At 35.3% G+C, this 15,427-nt stretch overlaps 3 protein-coding genes across 3 annotated transcripts in view; 1 reads left to right on the forward strand and 2 right to left on the reverse strand.

Annotated features, from left to right (window-relative positions):
- The window catches only part of LOC101407136 (olfactory receptor 5AP2), a 508,331-nt gene that overhangs the window by 127,045 nt on the left and 365,859 nt on the right, over window positions 1–15,427 (forward strand). The gene's annotated exons all lie outside the window — the stretch shown is intronic.
- Window positions 1,750–2,697, reverse strand: LOC106803034 (olfactory receptor 8J3-like). The gene is given in 1 exon segment (XM_014793163.2): window positions 1,750–2,697. A coding segment is annotated over 1 exon segment (948 nt).
- Window positions 14,229–15,426, reverse strand: LOC147912597 (olfactory receptor 8K1). Its single transcript, XM_087423258.1, has one exon. It carries the CDS (start codon window positions 15,424–15,426, stop codon window positions 14,467–14,469), a length of 960 nt encoding a protein of 319 aa, XP_087279384.1. The 3' UTR covers window positions 14,229–14,466.

Raw genomic sequence — 15,427 nt, forward strand, 5'->3', positions numbered from 1 at the left:
TGGGTAGATATCTAGAATGTGGTTGTTGGGGCAGTTATGAAGACCTACAGCTTTGCTGATAGACATGGGCTGATTTGATTTGGAGTGGGGCTTGAAAAAACCCACACCCAGAGATGTTTTCAAAACAAATATGATCTCAGTGGCTTGTCTGTAAAAAGCCAAGGTTGTAGACAGTGTGAGGTCACTATACTGGTTGGTATAACCAACAGAGCAGCAGACCAGCTACAGATTTAAAAGAATGATCATGCTCAGTATCATCTGCCATTAAAGAAATGCAAATTAAAGCCACAGGATGGTGCCAGAACATACATTCTAGAAGGACTCTAATCACAATGACTGATGGTATTTATGCCAAGTGTTAGTGAGGATGTGAAGAAACTGGAACACTCATAATGAGTGTTTTAACATTCTCTCTCTATTTGAGGGTCCAAATGAAATCAAGTATACTTTATGGGATACTCTTCATGTACCAGGTACACGGCTAGTCCAGCGGTTTGAACGCTGTTTTTTTTTGCTGAGGAAGATTCACCCTGAGCTAACATCTATTGCCAATCTTCCTCTATTTTGTATGTGAGCTGCTGCCATAGCTTGGCCACTGACAGATGAGTGGTGTATGACCATGCCTGGGAACTGAACCTGGGCCACCAAAGTGGAGCACACTGAACTTAACCACTAGGCCACTGGGGCTGGCCCGGTTTCAAATATTTTTAGTAAATTAATTTCAAAGAAGGATTATTCTTCTTCTTTGGAAATGCCCAGCGTGGTTACATTCACTCTATAAATAATACTCTGTTATTTACTATCACTGAATTCTGATATGAAAAATCTGAGATATAATATGATCAGCTCTGTATATTCAACGTGGTACAATAGATTTTAGTGTACATTCACTAAACAAAATCTATCAGAAAACAAAAGAAAAAATTTTACAAATCAATTAAACTTTTCCTCTAATAATGTAAAGAACTTTCAAAAACATGGTCCAATGAATACTTCATATTATCACAATACAGTTCACTTATTACACACAGTAAAGAAGACTCATACTTAGAATAATGAGAAAGGAAAACTTTTACAGCATCCACGAAGTTTATCAAATTGTACCCATCAGGAAAGCATATTCAATGTTAGTACTCTGTGTCTTTCATAAAAAAGTTGTATAAGTTATATCAAGTGAAATAAAAATAATCTCAATTATATTTTAGTTAACATTCAGAATATAAATTTATCAGTAGTGTACATTTTTTGCATTCAAACGAAATTAAGAGAGAGTTGGGAGTTTTATTTTAAACATACTTGTTAGTATAATTTTGCTACCTTAGATTTGAGAAGGTTTTTAGCCATCTGAGACTACAGTTTTTCAAGGTACTTCAACCAATCATACCCAGGAACAAAAAAGGGAAGCCAATGAATAAGAAAGCCAAATTCTCGTCCGTAATTGGTTGCTCTGTTTTACCTTAATTTTTTTCAATTTATATCTCTCCTGACTCTTGGAAATATTTCTTTCAATCTAGCTACCTGCATACTCCTTGGCAAAGTTAGTGAATAATGTTTTGTTTCTGTATTAACCTCCTAACACCCAGAGTTTCAGTTTATTTGTTAATTCAATGTTTTCCAAATCCTAGCCCCTTTTAATTCTCAGGATTATGTGCTTGTAAAGTAAGTAGGTCAATCTCCTAACTTCTACTTTCTCTGACATAATGGCAGCCTATTTTAACCTTCTCTTCAGTTACATATGGAGTTCTAAAATCACATTGATTTAAAAGAACAGCGTGTATTTGTCAGAAATCTATTTAAGGCAGCCTTCACATCCTTGTTCCGCAGGCTGTAGATCATAGGATTCAGCATTGGAATCACCACTGTGTAAAACACAGAAGCCATTTTATCAGTATCCATTGAATGGTTAGTTTGAGGCTGCACATACATGAATAGCATTGTTCCATAGAAAACTGTGACTGCCATCATATGTGAAACACACGTGGAAAAGGCTTTTTTCCTTCCTTCTGATGAACGTATCCTTAGAATGGACAAAACAATGTTGAAATAAGATACAAGAACTATAGTCATGGAGAAAACCAAATTTGTAGCTGCTGATATAAAAACTACTGTTTCTGGAAAGTCAGTATTAGAGCAGGACAAAGCTAACAGAGGGACAATATCACAGAAAAAGTGATTGATGACATTGGAAGAGCAATAAGACACAGAGAATACAGAAGACGAAGCCACGACAGCTGTGGAAAAGCTATAGAGGTATGTGAGGGACACCAGCAGAAGGCAGATCTGCCGAGACACCACCGCCATGTAGAGCAGGGGGTTACAGATGGCCACATAGCGGTCATAGGCCATCACAGCTAACATGAGAACCTCAGCTACAATGAAGACCAAGAACACTCCCAGTTGGGTGGCACATTCATAGTAGAAGGTGGTTTTCTTCTTTACTAGAAAATTGATCAGCATTTTAGGGGCAATGACAGTTCAATTGCCAAGATTGATGACAGCCAAATGTCGGAGGAAAAAGTACATGGGGGTCTGAAGTCGAGAGTCAACACTGGTGAGAGTGATGATGCTCAGGTTCCCGGCCACGGTCAGTCCATAGATGACCAGGAACACAAAGAAGAGTGGGATCTGGAGGTCTGGACGCTCTGAGACGCCTGTGAGAATAAACTCAGTGACCCGGGTGAAATTTCCGGGAGCCATATAGGAATTTGGATATTCATCTGTTTTGGAAGAAAGGGAGAAGTGGTTACAATTTTTAAGAAATTGTTTTCTAGGAGTGCCATTAGATGGCAAAGGCAATTTCTTGGGTGAGAATTCCTGAAATGGTGTATTAATCTAAATCTTTTTTTAAACTCAAGGTTCTAAGTCTAATGAGTAATAAACCTTACAATCATTTGGGAGATAGAAAAGTAAGTATGGTAAATTAAAGAGATGATTCAACATCATGAATATTTTGAGGATTTACTTCCTTGCAATTTCATTAAATTATAAATATCTTATTAGCTTGCAAATAATAGAAGTCATGATTCATTTCTTATGTGTCTTGCATTGACTGTGAGAAAGGCTTGAGGAATTGTATGCCCCAAATAGTTCAATTTTGCTTTGTGATTTCTTAATCTGAGATTTCTTGCTTTTTCTCAGGAATAGATATTTAACCACAATCCTGCTCCATTTTCTTTATTCAGTCTTTCTATACATTTATTCAATGTACATTGAACTTTCAAATTCTATCGTCCATGTCTGTTAACTGCATTTTTCTCATTTTTAATTTTTTAACTCAGAGAAAAATACATAGAGATATGTCCTCTGATGTATTTTTCAGTCTACTGATTCTCTTTTCAGCTGGAAAAAATGATATCTGTGAAAACGTTATCATTTTTGCAAATCCATCACATTTTACTTTACTAGATTCAGCTTCCTTTGGCTTCCCTCTATCACTCATTTTCTTCTTGCCCCACAAGTTGATGCATCCCTATATTCTTTCCACTGCATTTTTGTTTAAACCAGTATTTTTATTTATATAATTTTTTTAAATTATTTAACAAACTTATGAAATGTATCTGGCCTTAATTTTTAGTTGACCTTTTCTTGATATTTTTCATATTTTGATATTTTTCATGATTTTCATAGTATTAAACATTCTTATGCTGTAGAGTTTCGATCATAATAACATTGCACATATTTGCCAAAGAATCAGAATGCTATTATAATATGATTGAATGTTTTTGTAGAGATGTTGCTTTCTAGGATATTCACCTGTTCCTAGTTAAGCCAGTTAGAGTCCCTTTCCAATCACAGTTGATAGTACCCAAGGAGGGCGCCTGGCTCCAAGAAAGCCCTGACCTAGTGTCTCATCTGAAGATCTGCAGTTCAGTTCCAGACAGTCATGACTATATCATCATTTAGCATAAGATCCACCCTTTCACAAAAGTTTAAGTATACATACACACAAAATAATAATAACAATAATAATAATAAATAAAGAGGCAAGAGGAAACTTTTGGGGATGAAGGCTATGTTTATGGCGTAGACTGTGGTGAGTGTCACGGACGTGTAGTTTCCCCCAATCTCACTGAGTTGTAGACTTTAATCATGTACGGCTTTTTGTACATGAATCTTACCTCAATAAAATTCTTTTTAAAAAGATTATGTGTCATGAATGACTGAATTCTGACTGAATTTTGACTGAAACCCCAGTGTTACTGACATTTTCTCTCCTAAAAAAAGGGTAGAATAGAAACAAAAATAGAAAACTAGAAAGAAAGTAGAAACAGTGAGAAAAAGGAATGAAGCAGCAATGCAAACAAGATTCGGAGAAATAGGACGAAAATAACTTTTAACATTGTTGAGTATATGATATTGGCTTTCTGACACCAAATATCATTCTTTCCCTAAGTTTCTTTGAATCATCCTCTTATTTGTTTATTTACCAAGTATTTGGTGATTTCCTACTTGTGCCAGGCAATGCCCAAGCTTCAGATAAGTTACTCATTCCTCAACTCATGGACCTTCTATTTGAATAATAAGGAAGAGACAAAAGGCTGGTAACAAAACTTACAGGCAGATGATTGTAAATTGTAGTAAATATGATGAGAAAATTTAACAAAATGATGCATCAGGATAACCTGGGAGAATTATTTCACACAGCATGTTAAGGGAAGGCATTTCCGAGAGGGTGGTATGTGAGCTGAAACCTAAAAAATGGGAAAGAGCCAACTATTTGATAAATCACAAGAAGAACATTCCAAGATTCCAGGCAGGAGTGTCTTTCTTAAAAATGCTGCTCTGGGGTAGAAAAATACTTAGGTTTGTTTGTTTGTTTTTTGAAGAGGAACTTAATGGAGGCTAGTGTGACTGGATAATAATGAGGAAATGGAGAATTACTAGAATCAGATAATGTAGGTCACAATAAATATTTGGATTTTATTCTAAGTAAATTGTAAGGCACTGATAAGTTTTAAGGTAGGTGAACATGTTCACCTTTAAGTTTTAAAAAGATTATTCTTGCTGTTATGAGAAAGATAATGAATTACAGGATTAAAGGGGTAGAAATTATGAGAGAAAGAAAAAATGAGTCAAGCAGTTGTAATAGGATTCCTGCTGAAAGATAATGCTGACTTGGGCCAAAGTAGAGAAGCTGGAGCTAGAGAGAAGCAGGTACACTGACCAGTTGGGAGCAGAAACAAGATGATGTCTTCAGCATAATTCATACTATGAATTACATGAGAGAGATATGAGGGAACGACAGGTGGGGGGTAGATCAAGAAAGATGTCAGTGACTTTTTTGCAATTGGGTCAGTGGTTGTGACATTTTTTGCGTATTAGAGGATATTGTTTAAGAGGAGTGATTGAGGTGATGTTTTGAACACGTTAAGATTTCGGTGCTAATGAGACGTTTAAAAAATCATTTAAGATAGCTAATATTTATGTCTCGAGCACAGTGGTGTGGTTAGGCTTGCAAACTTAAGAAACTTCTACCTAGATGATATACTATGTTTTTTAAATTATATTTCAAGATCCTTTTAAAAAATTTTAACAAAACCTTCCTAATATATTTCTCAATCAATCTGCATTCTTTTCCAGTAAGGGAACACCCTGTTTTGAGATTGTAGCTTTCCTTTTATCCCCAAACACTACACTAGAGGATTTTGTTTCTATGTCCCCTCACATGCCTCTTTCTCATCTTGCCTTCTCTGTGTTTACAATTTTTAATATTTTGTCTGCAGCCGTCAGTCTCTCCTTTGTCTCCCTTGGCAAACATATCAACTATCACTCAAAAGAAATGCTTCCAAATTACAGCAGCTCCTCTATTTCAGCTGAAATCTAGTATGTTCCTTGTTATATACTTTATTTTATATTGCAATAATAAATTTTTTGTGTGTGCATGAGGAAGATCAGCCCTGGCCTAACATCTGCCAAACCCCCTCCTTTTTTTTTTTTTTTTTTTTTTGCTGAGGAAGGCTGGCCCTGGGCTGACATCCATGCCCATCTTCCTCCACTTTATATGGGACGCCACCACAGCATGGCTTGCCCAGTGATGGGTTGGTGCGTGCCCGGGATCTGAACCGGCGAACCCCGGGCCACCTCAGTGGAGCGCGCACACTTAACCACTTGCACCACCGGGCTGGAAATAATCAGTTTTAACAAGCAAACATTTTAAATCACAAATATATATCCATTCTCTAATTTTCTCTTTCAAAGCTCCATATGATATCATATGTCAATTTTCATAACTGCTTTCCCACCCTAAGCATCCTCCTCTTCTACTTCCTCAGGTCAAGCTTTCATTAACACTATCATTGACTATTGTATCCTTGGTCTCTACCTCATGATTCTCTCACATTAGCTGGGAGGCAAATGACAGTCATTAAAGCTTTTGGAATAAATAAGATATGTAATCAGAGCTATTTTTTAGGATAGCAGAAATAGGCTTTAGCCTCATTTTCAGTGAATTCCACGGTCAGATCCATGTCACCTTTCAGTCATACTACACTACCAGGCACCATTGGACATATATTTTCATCTCTGGCCCTCCATGTCCTTACTCATATTGATTCCTCTGAGATTACTTCACTTTTCTGTGAGAGATGGCACGTTATCTAAAAGAAGTCTGCTCACCGTTTGTAGCAGTGACCCCATGCGATCAGAAACTGGAAATGAACATAGTGTCAAATGAGGCTAACAAACTTGATTTTGGAGTATTGAAGATTCTCCTTCCTGATCATACTCTAGGAGTGTTCATACTTCTTATGAATACTAATGAGTAACCGGGAGGGTGAAAAGGTAGTGAGTTGTCTTTAAATTAGCACCAATGTTTTATGGCTAATGATTAATAATGATAGCATTAGATTGTGCTTCTGGAAATAGTTACTTGTACTTAGAATTTTTTATTATAAAATGATAAGGCAGAATATAAAGAAAATAAATTTATCTTTGAACATCCTATTTTAGGTCTGCAGAACTAAGAGCAGCTCTGGAAATGAACATTTTCTTCTGGCTTTTATTTCCTCCTTGAGAATGTTATAGAGGTTCTGTCCTACCAAACTAGGAATCTACAGGTCTGCATTTCTTAAAATCTTGCTCCTGCTTATGCTGTGACTTTCCTCAAATGGGAGTCCTTCTTTTTTTTTTTTTTGTGAGGGAGACCAGCCCTGAGCTAACATCCGATGCCAATCCTCCTCTTTTTTCTTTTTCTTTTTCTTTTTTTTTTTTTTGCTGAGGAAGACTGGCCCTGGGCTAACATCCGTGCCCATCTTCCTCTACTTTGTATGGGATGCCGCCACAACATGGCTTAACAAACGGTGCCTTGGTGTGCGCCTGGGATCCAAACTGGTGAACCCCGGGCTGCCACAGCAGAGCACACGCACCCAACTGCTTGCGCCACCGGGCCGGCCCAGAAGTCCTTCTTTTTGCGATCTTCTCAACTAACATGTTGGCAGATTATTTTACTATAAGATAGGTGGTTTATCTAAACTTGTTTCATTATTACATTGATTACTTATTATGCTTTCATATATACACTTGCTTATATGTTTTTCAGAGTTAACGGAAAATTTTCCTGAGAAAACTTTTGATCTGGAGTTATATTCTCAAAAAAGAGCATCGTTTCAAGTTTAGGTAGTTGTGTATCCAGGTTTCTTTCACAGGATATTCTATGAAACATGCTGTTTTCATCTTAGGTGATATTTTGGAAATAAAACTATGATATGAACAATTTCAGTGAGCATAACTGTATTATTTCAGTAGTGATGTAATTTATTTAAGTGCATAAGACACAATGATGGCAGTTCTAATTTGGAAACATAAAATCTGTATCATATTTGGCACCCTGTGTTCCCCCCAAAAGTTATAAATCTTGTAAATAAATCTTAATTTAAATATTGTATTATTTGGTTATATATAATACCCAGTGCCTTCCTAAATGAAAGTGAAGTGGTTCAATTAAGGGTACAGTTTTGGATCTTTTAAAGGCCATTATACAAAAGTAAGATAAATATTTTCTACCCACCTATAATGGAGACTCTGCTTCAGGTTCTTGGTGAGAATCTCTGCGTGGCTGTGGCAATGAGAGTTGATGGGGCTCTACAAACCTTTGAGACCTAAATTCTAAGGCACAGGTGGTTCAAGGATCCACAAATTGCCTTTTACCTCTTTGGGGAAGATGCCACCTGGGGTTGGTTCCTTAACAAGATCTCCCTCTAGAAGTTCAACCACACACCCAGGAGTCTCTGTTACCGTCTGGGCCTACATTATTGGAGTGAGTTGAACTCCATGACAGCTAAGGGGCACAGTGGTGAAAGTGTGTCTCTCAAAGTAACTCATTTGCATTCAGACATTCATTATTGTAAAACTGCAATATTGAAGAGCTAGAAACCAACGGTCTAGCAGTGAAATTAGAACAAATTCTATCTACGAATAGTATTTTTACCATACTATCTTTTTTTTTCACTTTTACTTCAAATAATACAATTAGCATAGTCATTATTTGAAGAAATGGGGTAAAGTGGGTGTTAAAAGGAGGATGTGTTCTCCAAAAAACAATTTTTAAGCAATAAAAATATTATTTAATTCTTTTCATTATGATTGTATTTCAAGTGAGAAAGGCAGAATATAACTACTAGAGAAGAGTCAAACAGAATATTTAAAAAGGAAGCCCTTCTATTATATTCAAACATGTCTATAAATTCCCTGTCTCCCAAGTGCATTTTTAAATACAGTATATTTTAGATATATATATTCTATGCATGTAATGACTAATAGAATTATATACAATTCCAATTTTAGTATACGTGTTGCTAAAGCAAACCTATGACTAATAGAATTATGTAGAAAGCAAATAGCACTGGGACAGTTTTCTTCTTTGGGGCTTAAGTCTTCTTTGCAGCAATACTTTTATTTCTCATAAGATATTCCTGTATAGGCCTTAAATTTAAAGCTATAAGTTGAGATATATGGCAAAATGACATTTGAATAAAGTATAAATGCATGCACATAGAATAGTAGTGTATATTTTGTAAGAACACAAGAACACAAACAGATTCACATTAAATATATTGGGATGGTTACCTGATGGTGGCAGAGGGGCCTGCATATAGAAATAAAGATGAAGAATGTATTAGTTTGCTAGTGCTGCCATAACAAAATACTGTGGGTGGCTTAAACAACAGAAATACGTTCTCTCAACCCTGGAGCCTAGAAGCCCAAGATCAAGGGGTTGGCAGGTTTGATTTCTTCTGAGGCCTCTCCTTGGCTTGCCGATGGCCGCCTTCTTGCTGTGTCTTCACATGGTTGTTGCTGAGTCTGCGTACATGTCTGGTGTCTCTCTCTGTGTCCTAATCTCCTCTTCATATAAAAACACCAGTCATATTGGATTAGGGCCCGCCTATTGACCTCACTTTAACGAACTACCTTTTTAAAGACCCTGTCTCCAAATATGGTCACATTCTGAAATATTGCTTATTAGAGCTTCAACACATGAATTTTGTTGGGACACAATTCGGCCCATAACACATTGGAATAAAAAATAAATTAAGAAAAGAGATGGGCTTTTCCTGACCCAATAATGATAAAGTGTCATGAACTGAGGAACGTAATTTTTCTAAATCTCTGTCTTAGGTCCAAAAACAGTTGAAAACATGCACATCTTCATTGGATGGAAAACTTGCTCCTGGAAATCTGCTCTGCAGCAGTAATATAAGTTATTAAAATATATAAAAATCTTCATAAGAGCATTATTAGTATGACGAAATACTGAAAACTAAATATATAGTTTGGAAACTTATCAAGTAAATTATAGACATATATTTTTAGTACAATTTTATATATCTGATAAAACTGTGTCCATATGGATTATATAGAAGTTCAAAAGCTTCTGAGAAACAAGTCAAAAATAATATTAAAAAGCTCATATTGCATTGGTTTCCTTGAAAACAACAAATTATTAAGGTATATGTTAGGTACAATACAACGCCTAGCATGCATGGATGGCATTTGAAAAACGATGTCACCTTTGTTACTACTACTTCCAATAAGAGAGTATTTGCAATACCTCGAAATGTTCTTCAATGTCTCTTTGCAGTAAATTGGCCCACACTATATTCCAGACCACAAGTGCTAGCCTTTCTACCACCACAGATTTATTTTACTTGTTTTAGAATTTCATATAAATGGAATAATATAATATGTTTGTGTGCGGTTTCTTTTGCTCAACTTAATGCTATTGAAATTCATTCATGATATCGCGTGTGCAGGCAGTTCATTCCATTCTGTTGCTGGCAGTTTCTCATTTTATTTATATAGCACAATTCACTTTTTTATCTATTGACGGACAGTTGAAACATTTCCATTTTGTTCTATTATAAATAAAGTCATAAGTAACATTAATATACACATATTTTTCTGGACATGTTTTCATTCATCTTGACTTAGCATTCATGAGGGTAACTCCTAGGACGTACGGTAGCAATGTGTTTAACTTTACTTAAAACTGCCAAACTGTTTTCCAAAGTGAAGTACCATTGTGCACTCCGATCAGCAGTGTATGATAATTTCAGGAGCTGAACATAGTAGCTGATATGATGCTTTGTATTTGATAATCTAGTGTTTTTAATTACAGTGTTGTTTCCCACCCACTAGTCTGAGTGGGAAGTAACATCTCATTGCAATTGCAATTTCATTTTTCTGGTGACTAAAGATGTTAGGCTTTTCTTTTATGTGTTTATTGGCCATTCATATTTTCTTCAGTGAAATGTCTTTTCAGATCTCTTCTCCCATTTTTATTATGTTTTTGTGCCTTTTCATTTGATTTGCAGAAAATATTTATATATATCTTGGATCCCTTTGAATTACTTTGGCTTCTTAGCTGATAATCATTTGAACATACATACGTGCACATCTTTTAGACTATTTTTTTCCATTGGTCTAGTTACCGTCTTTATAAAATCTTGCTCTGTCTTGAGTGGTATAGATTTATAGTTAAGTCTTAAAGTCAGTATTACAAATTTTCTAATTTCATTCTTTTTCAAGATGCTTTAGCTATTCTAGATCTTTTCTCTGTTGCATAGAAGCAGATGTAAAGCAAGACACGGGGGACCTTCTTTGTGTTGGACAGGGGAAATTTCCTCCTCCTACCCCTGTTGAGTTCTTATGGCTGGACTAATAATAAAATTGACACAAGACCAGATCACCTGGAGAAAAAACATTTTAATATGTGTGCATGGTAGATCATAAAAAATGATATTCAGAGAGTGTACAAAGCAGGTAGCTTATGTATTTTTTTTACAAAAGTAACAACAAATTTGTGAAGATTTGACAGGACAAAGAAACTTAGGTCTGAGTGCTTAATTAGTAAGGCATTTAAGCAGAGTTTGGGTTTGGAGTAGTAAATTACTAAGGAAGTGACAATGTTTGTTTATATAGGCATCTCAGCCTTGATTTTCCCACTTTGGTGATAAAAATGTAGGGAGAGCACCTTTCACATGGGGGATTTAATTCCTGCTTTCAGGAGGAAGAGAGAGACGAGCGTCAAAATGCCTTTTTTTTGCATTGACTACTTCTCAAGTAACTTTAGTTTAATATAATCAATACGCCATTTTGGGATATTTGAGGGAGGCCTGCCCTGGGCCCCAACAATTGTATACCATGAGCCTAGGTCCAGGTCTGTTTACTCTGAGAATAATTGCATTTGGTAGCAGTTATTAAATTTTTTAATATTAAAATTTGATCCCTAACTTAAAATTGGGTCTTGTTAAAAGTTGTAACTTGGCCTCAACACTATGGTGTTAAATTAAGGGATGAACCACTTGGAATCTTAGGATAAAATATTAAAAGAGATCATTCTTTTTCGAGTCATCTTTCTTCATCATCTTAAAGCCAGAAGTCTTCCTGTTCCATGTAGGAAATTTGAAGTCTTTAAGAAAATCCCTTCAAGAAAGAGTATACCTTGCTACCTTCATAAGGAAGTTGTGAGATAGGAATTGAAGAAATCATTGCAGAGTCCAGGTAGGAAACCCACCTTGAGGATTTTTATAAATAATCAGAGGTTAAGTTTATGCAATTGAGTCATTAGGGTTTTGCAAATATTGCTGTTTAATAATGCAAATATATCCCAATTTCCTAGCTAAAATCTTTTGGTATATCAAGCCATTAATCAGATATGGAGTGAAAATAAGTAATCAAAAGAAAACTAAAGTTTCTAACTCTGGGAAGAATTTGAAAGTGTACAAACACTAAAGTATTTTCACATAGGTTGGCAGCATTATTTCTAAAATATTCATCATTATAATGATGATGGGAAAACGTGCTTTGTGGCAATAAGGGACAATGGCCCTATCCAGTGAAGTCTGGAATACTATAAGCTTTCTGCAGAAAACAAAGTAATGTTTTAGAACCATTCATGTCATATCTATGATATCAAATAGGTGATGCTACCCACCTATTTTCACCATTTTGCAATTTTATCGTCACACAAAGAAAATGATATGTCAGTAAATGTTAGTATCCTTTCTTTGAAAAGAAAAAGAAAATACTACTTGGCAAAAAATCACAATGCACAGAACTTTTTCTCCATCTTTTCTTTTTTACTTCAAATTATTATGGATATTTGTAAAACATTGATCCACAGCACATCATTAGCATGTGAAAGAAAGCTTATACATTTAGTTTAGAAATAAAAAGCAATAGTATATCATGTTATAAGCACAAGGCTACTTATTACAGCAATTTTTATAGTGGCAAAAGAAATAAAAAACTGCAAACAAACGTTCACCAAAGAATGGCCAAATCAAAGTAAGCGATGTATACTCCACTGTATATTAAAAATGACATTTATGCTGATATTAAAAATAATATTTAATGTTTATTGGCTAAGAAAAATGTTGATGATGAGTTCTCACGTAAGAAAATAAGTTGCAGGGAAGGTGACGCATTATGATTTTTTTAAACCTCTTTCTATATGGGTTTTATTGGAAAATGCTGTTAGTATTATTTTTTACCTTTAGTTTGTGAATAGTAATAGAAATGTTAGAATCTGGGAAAAATATACTAATGTGGTAAACAAATTGATATGATTGGAGAATGTAACTTTGTATTTCTTCTATTGTGTTCAATTTATATTTTATTTTTTTATTTAAATATTTTTTCTAGCTTTGTTTAGGTTACAAGTGGTAAATAAAAATTATATATATTTAACGTGTACTACATGATGTTTTGATATATGTATATATTGTGAAGTGATTACCAAAATCAAGCTAATTAACATATCCTCTACTTAATTTTTTTCTTTTTGTGATGAGAACACTTAAGATAAACTCTCTTTAAGAAACTCTGGTACATTAAAAAAGAGAAGAAAACAAAACTCATGGGTCTGGGATAAAGAGACTCTGGTTCATATTGTGATTAAATTCTCCACAATTTTTACTTTGAATACTAGGGTAGATTAAAACAAGGATGACTGGGGACGTGTACATATTTTTAAAAATCTAAAAATTGCATATTCAAATGAAGGGAACACTAAGATGTAAGGAATCTGTTCCTTTGCTGAATGAGTACGCGACGTGAATGAAGCATTGTGTTAGCACAGAATCCGTGCAAAATATTGTCATTTTGTATAAAAGCTCATGAAAGAGTCAAATAGACATGAAAGAAAATGCAATTAACCCTTAAAGGTATCGTTTATCTTTAATCTTTATCATCGCTAAAAATATTTCAAGATATTGATGTCCTTCCAGTAAATGACCAGATACTCTCATTTGTCTTGAGTTTGCCAATCCAAAGTCAGCTTGTTTATCAAAAAGCTATCATCAGACGAAATTAGTTATAGTGTGAGGATCTGTCAACAGGGACCCAGAATGAGCCAGTACTTTTCTCATGGTTCCCAATCAAAAATTCTCCCAAGTGCCCACTCTATCCTTGAGATATAAAATATTAACTCAATCTGATTGAAGATCTCATTTTGAGGTAGCATGCTTTATGTCCTATTTAGCCTAGATTCTTGAGTCAGTTTTCTCATGTTGTGTTATAATCACACATTCATTATTGTGTCTCCTTATCTAGCCTACGTAGTCTTTATGTTTCAATCTTATTTATCTTTAATACACAGTGACTGCTCTAAAATATATATTACTAGTTTTCTGAGTATTTTTGTTCTATTTTGAGTATTTAAAACATTTTTTATCTCAGCAAGTCTAAGTTCCACCAAAAGTTTGATATGATTTGCCTCATTTCTAAACAAAATAGGTTCCAACATGACCTTGAAAATCACCTGGGCCTTATATTATCTAGCTATAATATTTATTTATTCTATTTAAGTGGGGAAGAGTACACGGAGATATAAGAGGAAGTGTTTTTTCCAGAAAAAGAGCAAAACACTCTGCTAAAATATTTCTAACTTTGTGACGCTATAATTGGTGTGACAGAGGGATGAAACAAAGATTTGTGGACACACCTTTGTAAATGAACACTAAGATTAAATTAATTGAGAATTTTGCACTGTTTAGTTAAAGTTCTCTTCAGAGCATCTTTTACTTCTTTGTTCCTTAGGCTGTAAATCAGTGGGTTCAGCACAGGGATCACTAGGGTGTAAAACACAGAGGCCATTTTATCAATATCAAAAGTATGGCTGGATTTAGGTTGCAGGTAAATGAACAATAATGTTCCATAGAACACAACCACCACTGTCAGATGGGAGCTACAGGTGGAGAAGGCTTTGTGCCTAGTCTCAGTTGAGTTCATTCTGAGAATGGCCACAAGAATAAACATGTAAGACACAAGGACAATCAAGAGGGAAGAGAGCAAATTACAGCCTGAGAAGATCAAAATGATCAATTCTAATTCATGTGTGTCGGAACAGAGCATGGATGTCAGAGGGAGGCAGTCGCAGTAAAAATAATTGATGATGTTAGAGCCACAGAAGGACAAGTTAAATAACTTAATTGTGAGAAACAATGATTCAAATGTGCTGTAGAGATAAGGAGTAAGTACCAGCCTCCAACGCACTTTCTCTGCCATGATGACCACGTAGAGAAGAGGTTTGCAGATGGCTACATAGTGATCATAGGCCATCGCTGATAGAATAAACAGTTCAGTGATGATGAAAATCTCAAAGAACGCCAGCTGAGTGGCACACCAATTGTAGGAAATTGTATTTTTGTGCACCACAAAGTTTGCCATCATTTTTGGGCCAATGACAGTGGAGTAACCAAGATCAGTAATTGACAAATGTCTAAGGAAGAAGTACATGGGGGTATGTAGCTTGGAGTCCAAATGAGTCAAGATAATCATGGCCAGATTACCCATCACTGTGACCAAGTATATGATGAGGAAGAGTCCGAAGAGAGGTGCCTGCAGCCCAGGGTTGTCAGTGATCCCCATGAGAATAAATTCAGTCACCTTTGTCACTGCAGTATGATTCTGTTTCTCCATATGGTTCATC

Source organism: Ceratotherium simum, chromosome 34 (assembly GCF_057802395.1).
Source record: "Ceratotherium simum simum isolate JZ-2026a chromosome 34, ASM5780239v1, whole genome shotgun sequence".
NCBI lineage: Eukaryota > Metazoa > Chordata > Mammalia > Perissodactyla > Rhinocerotidae > Ceratotherium > Ceratotherium simum.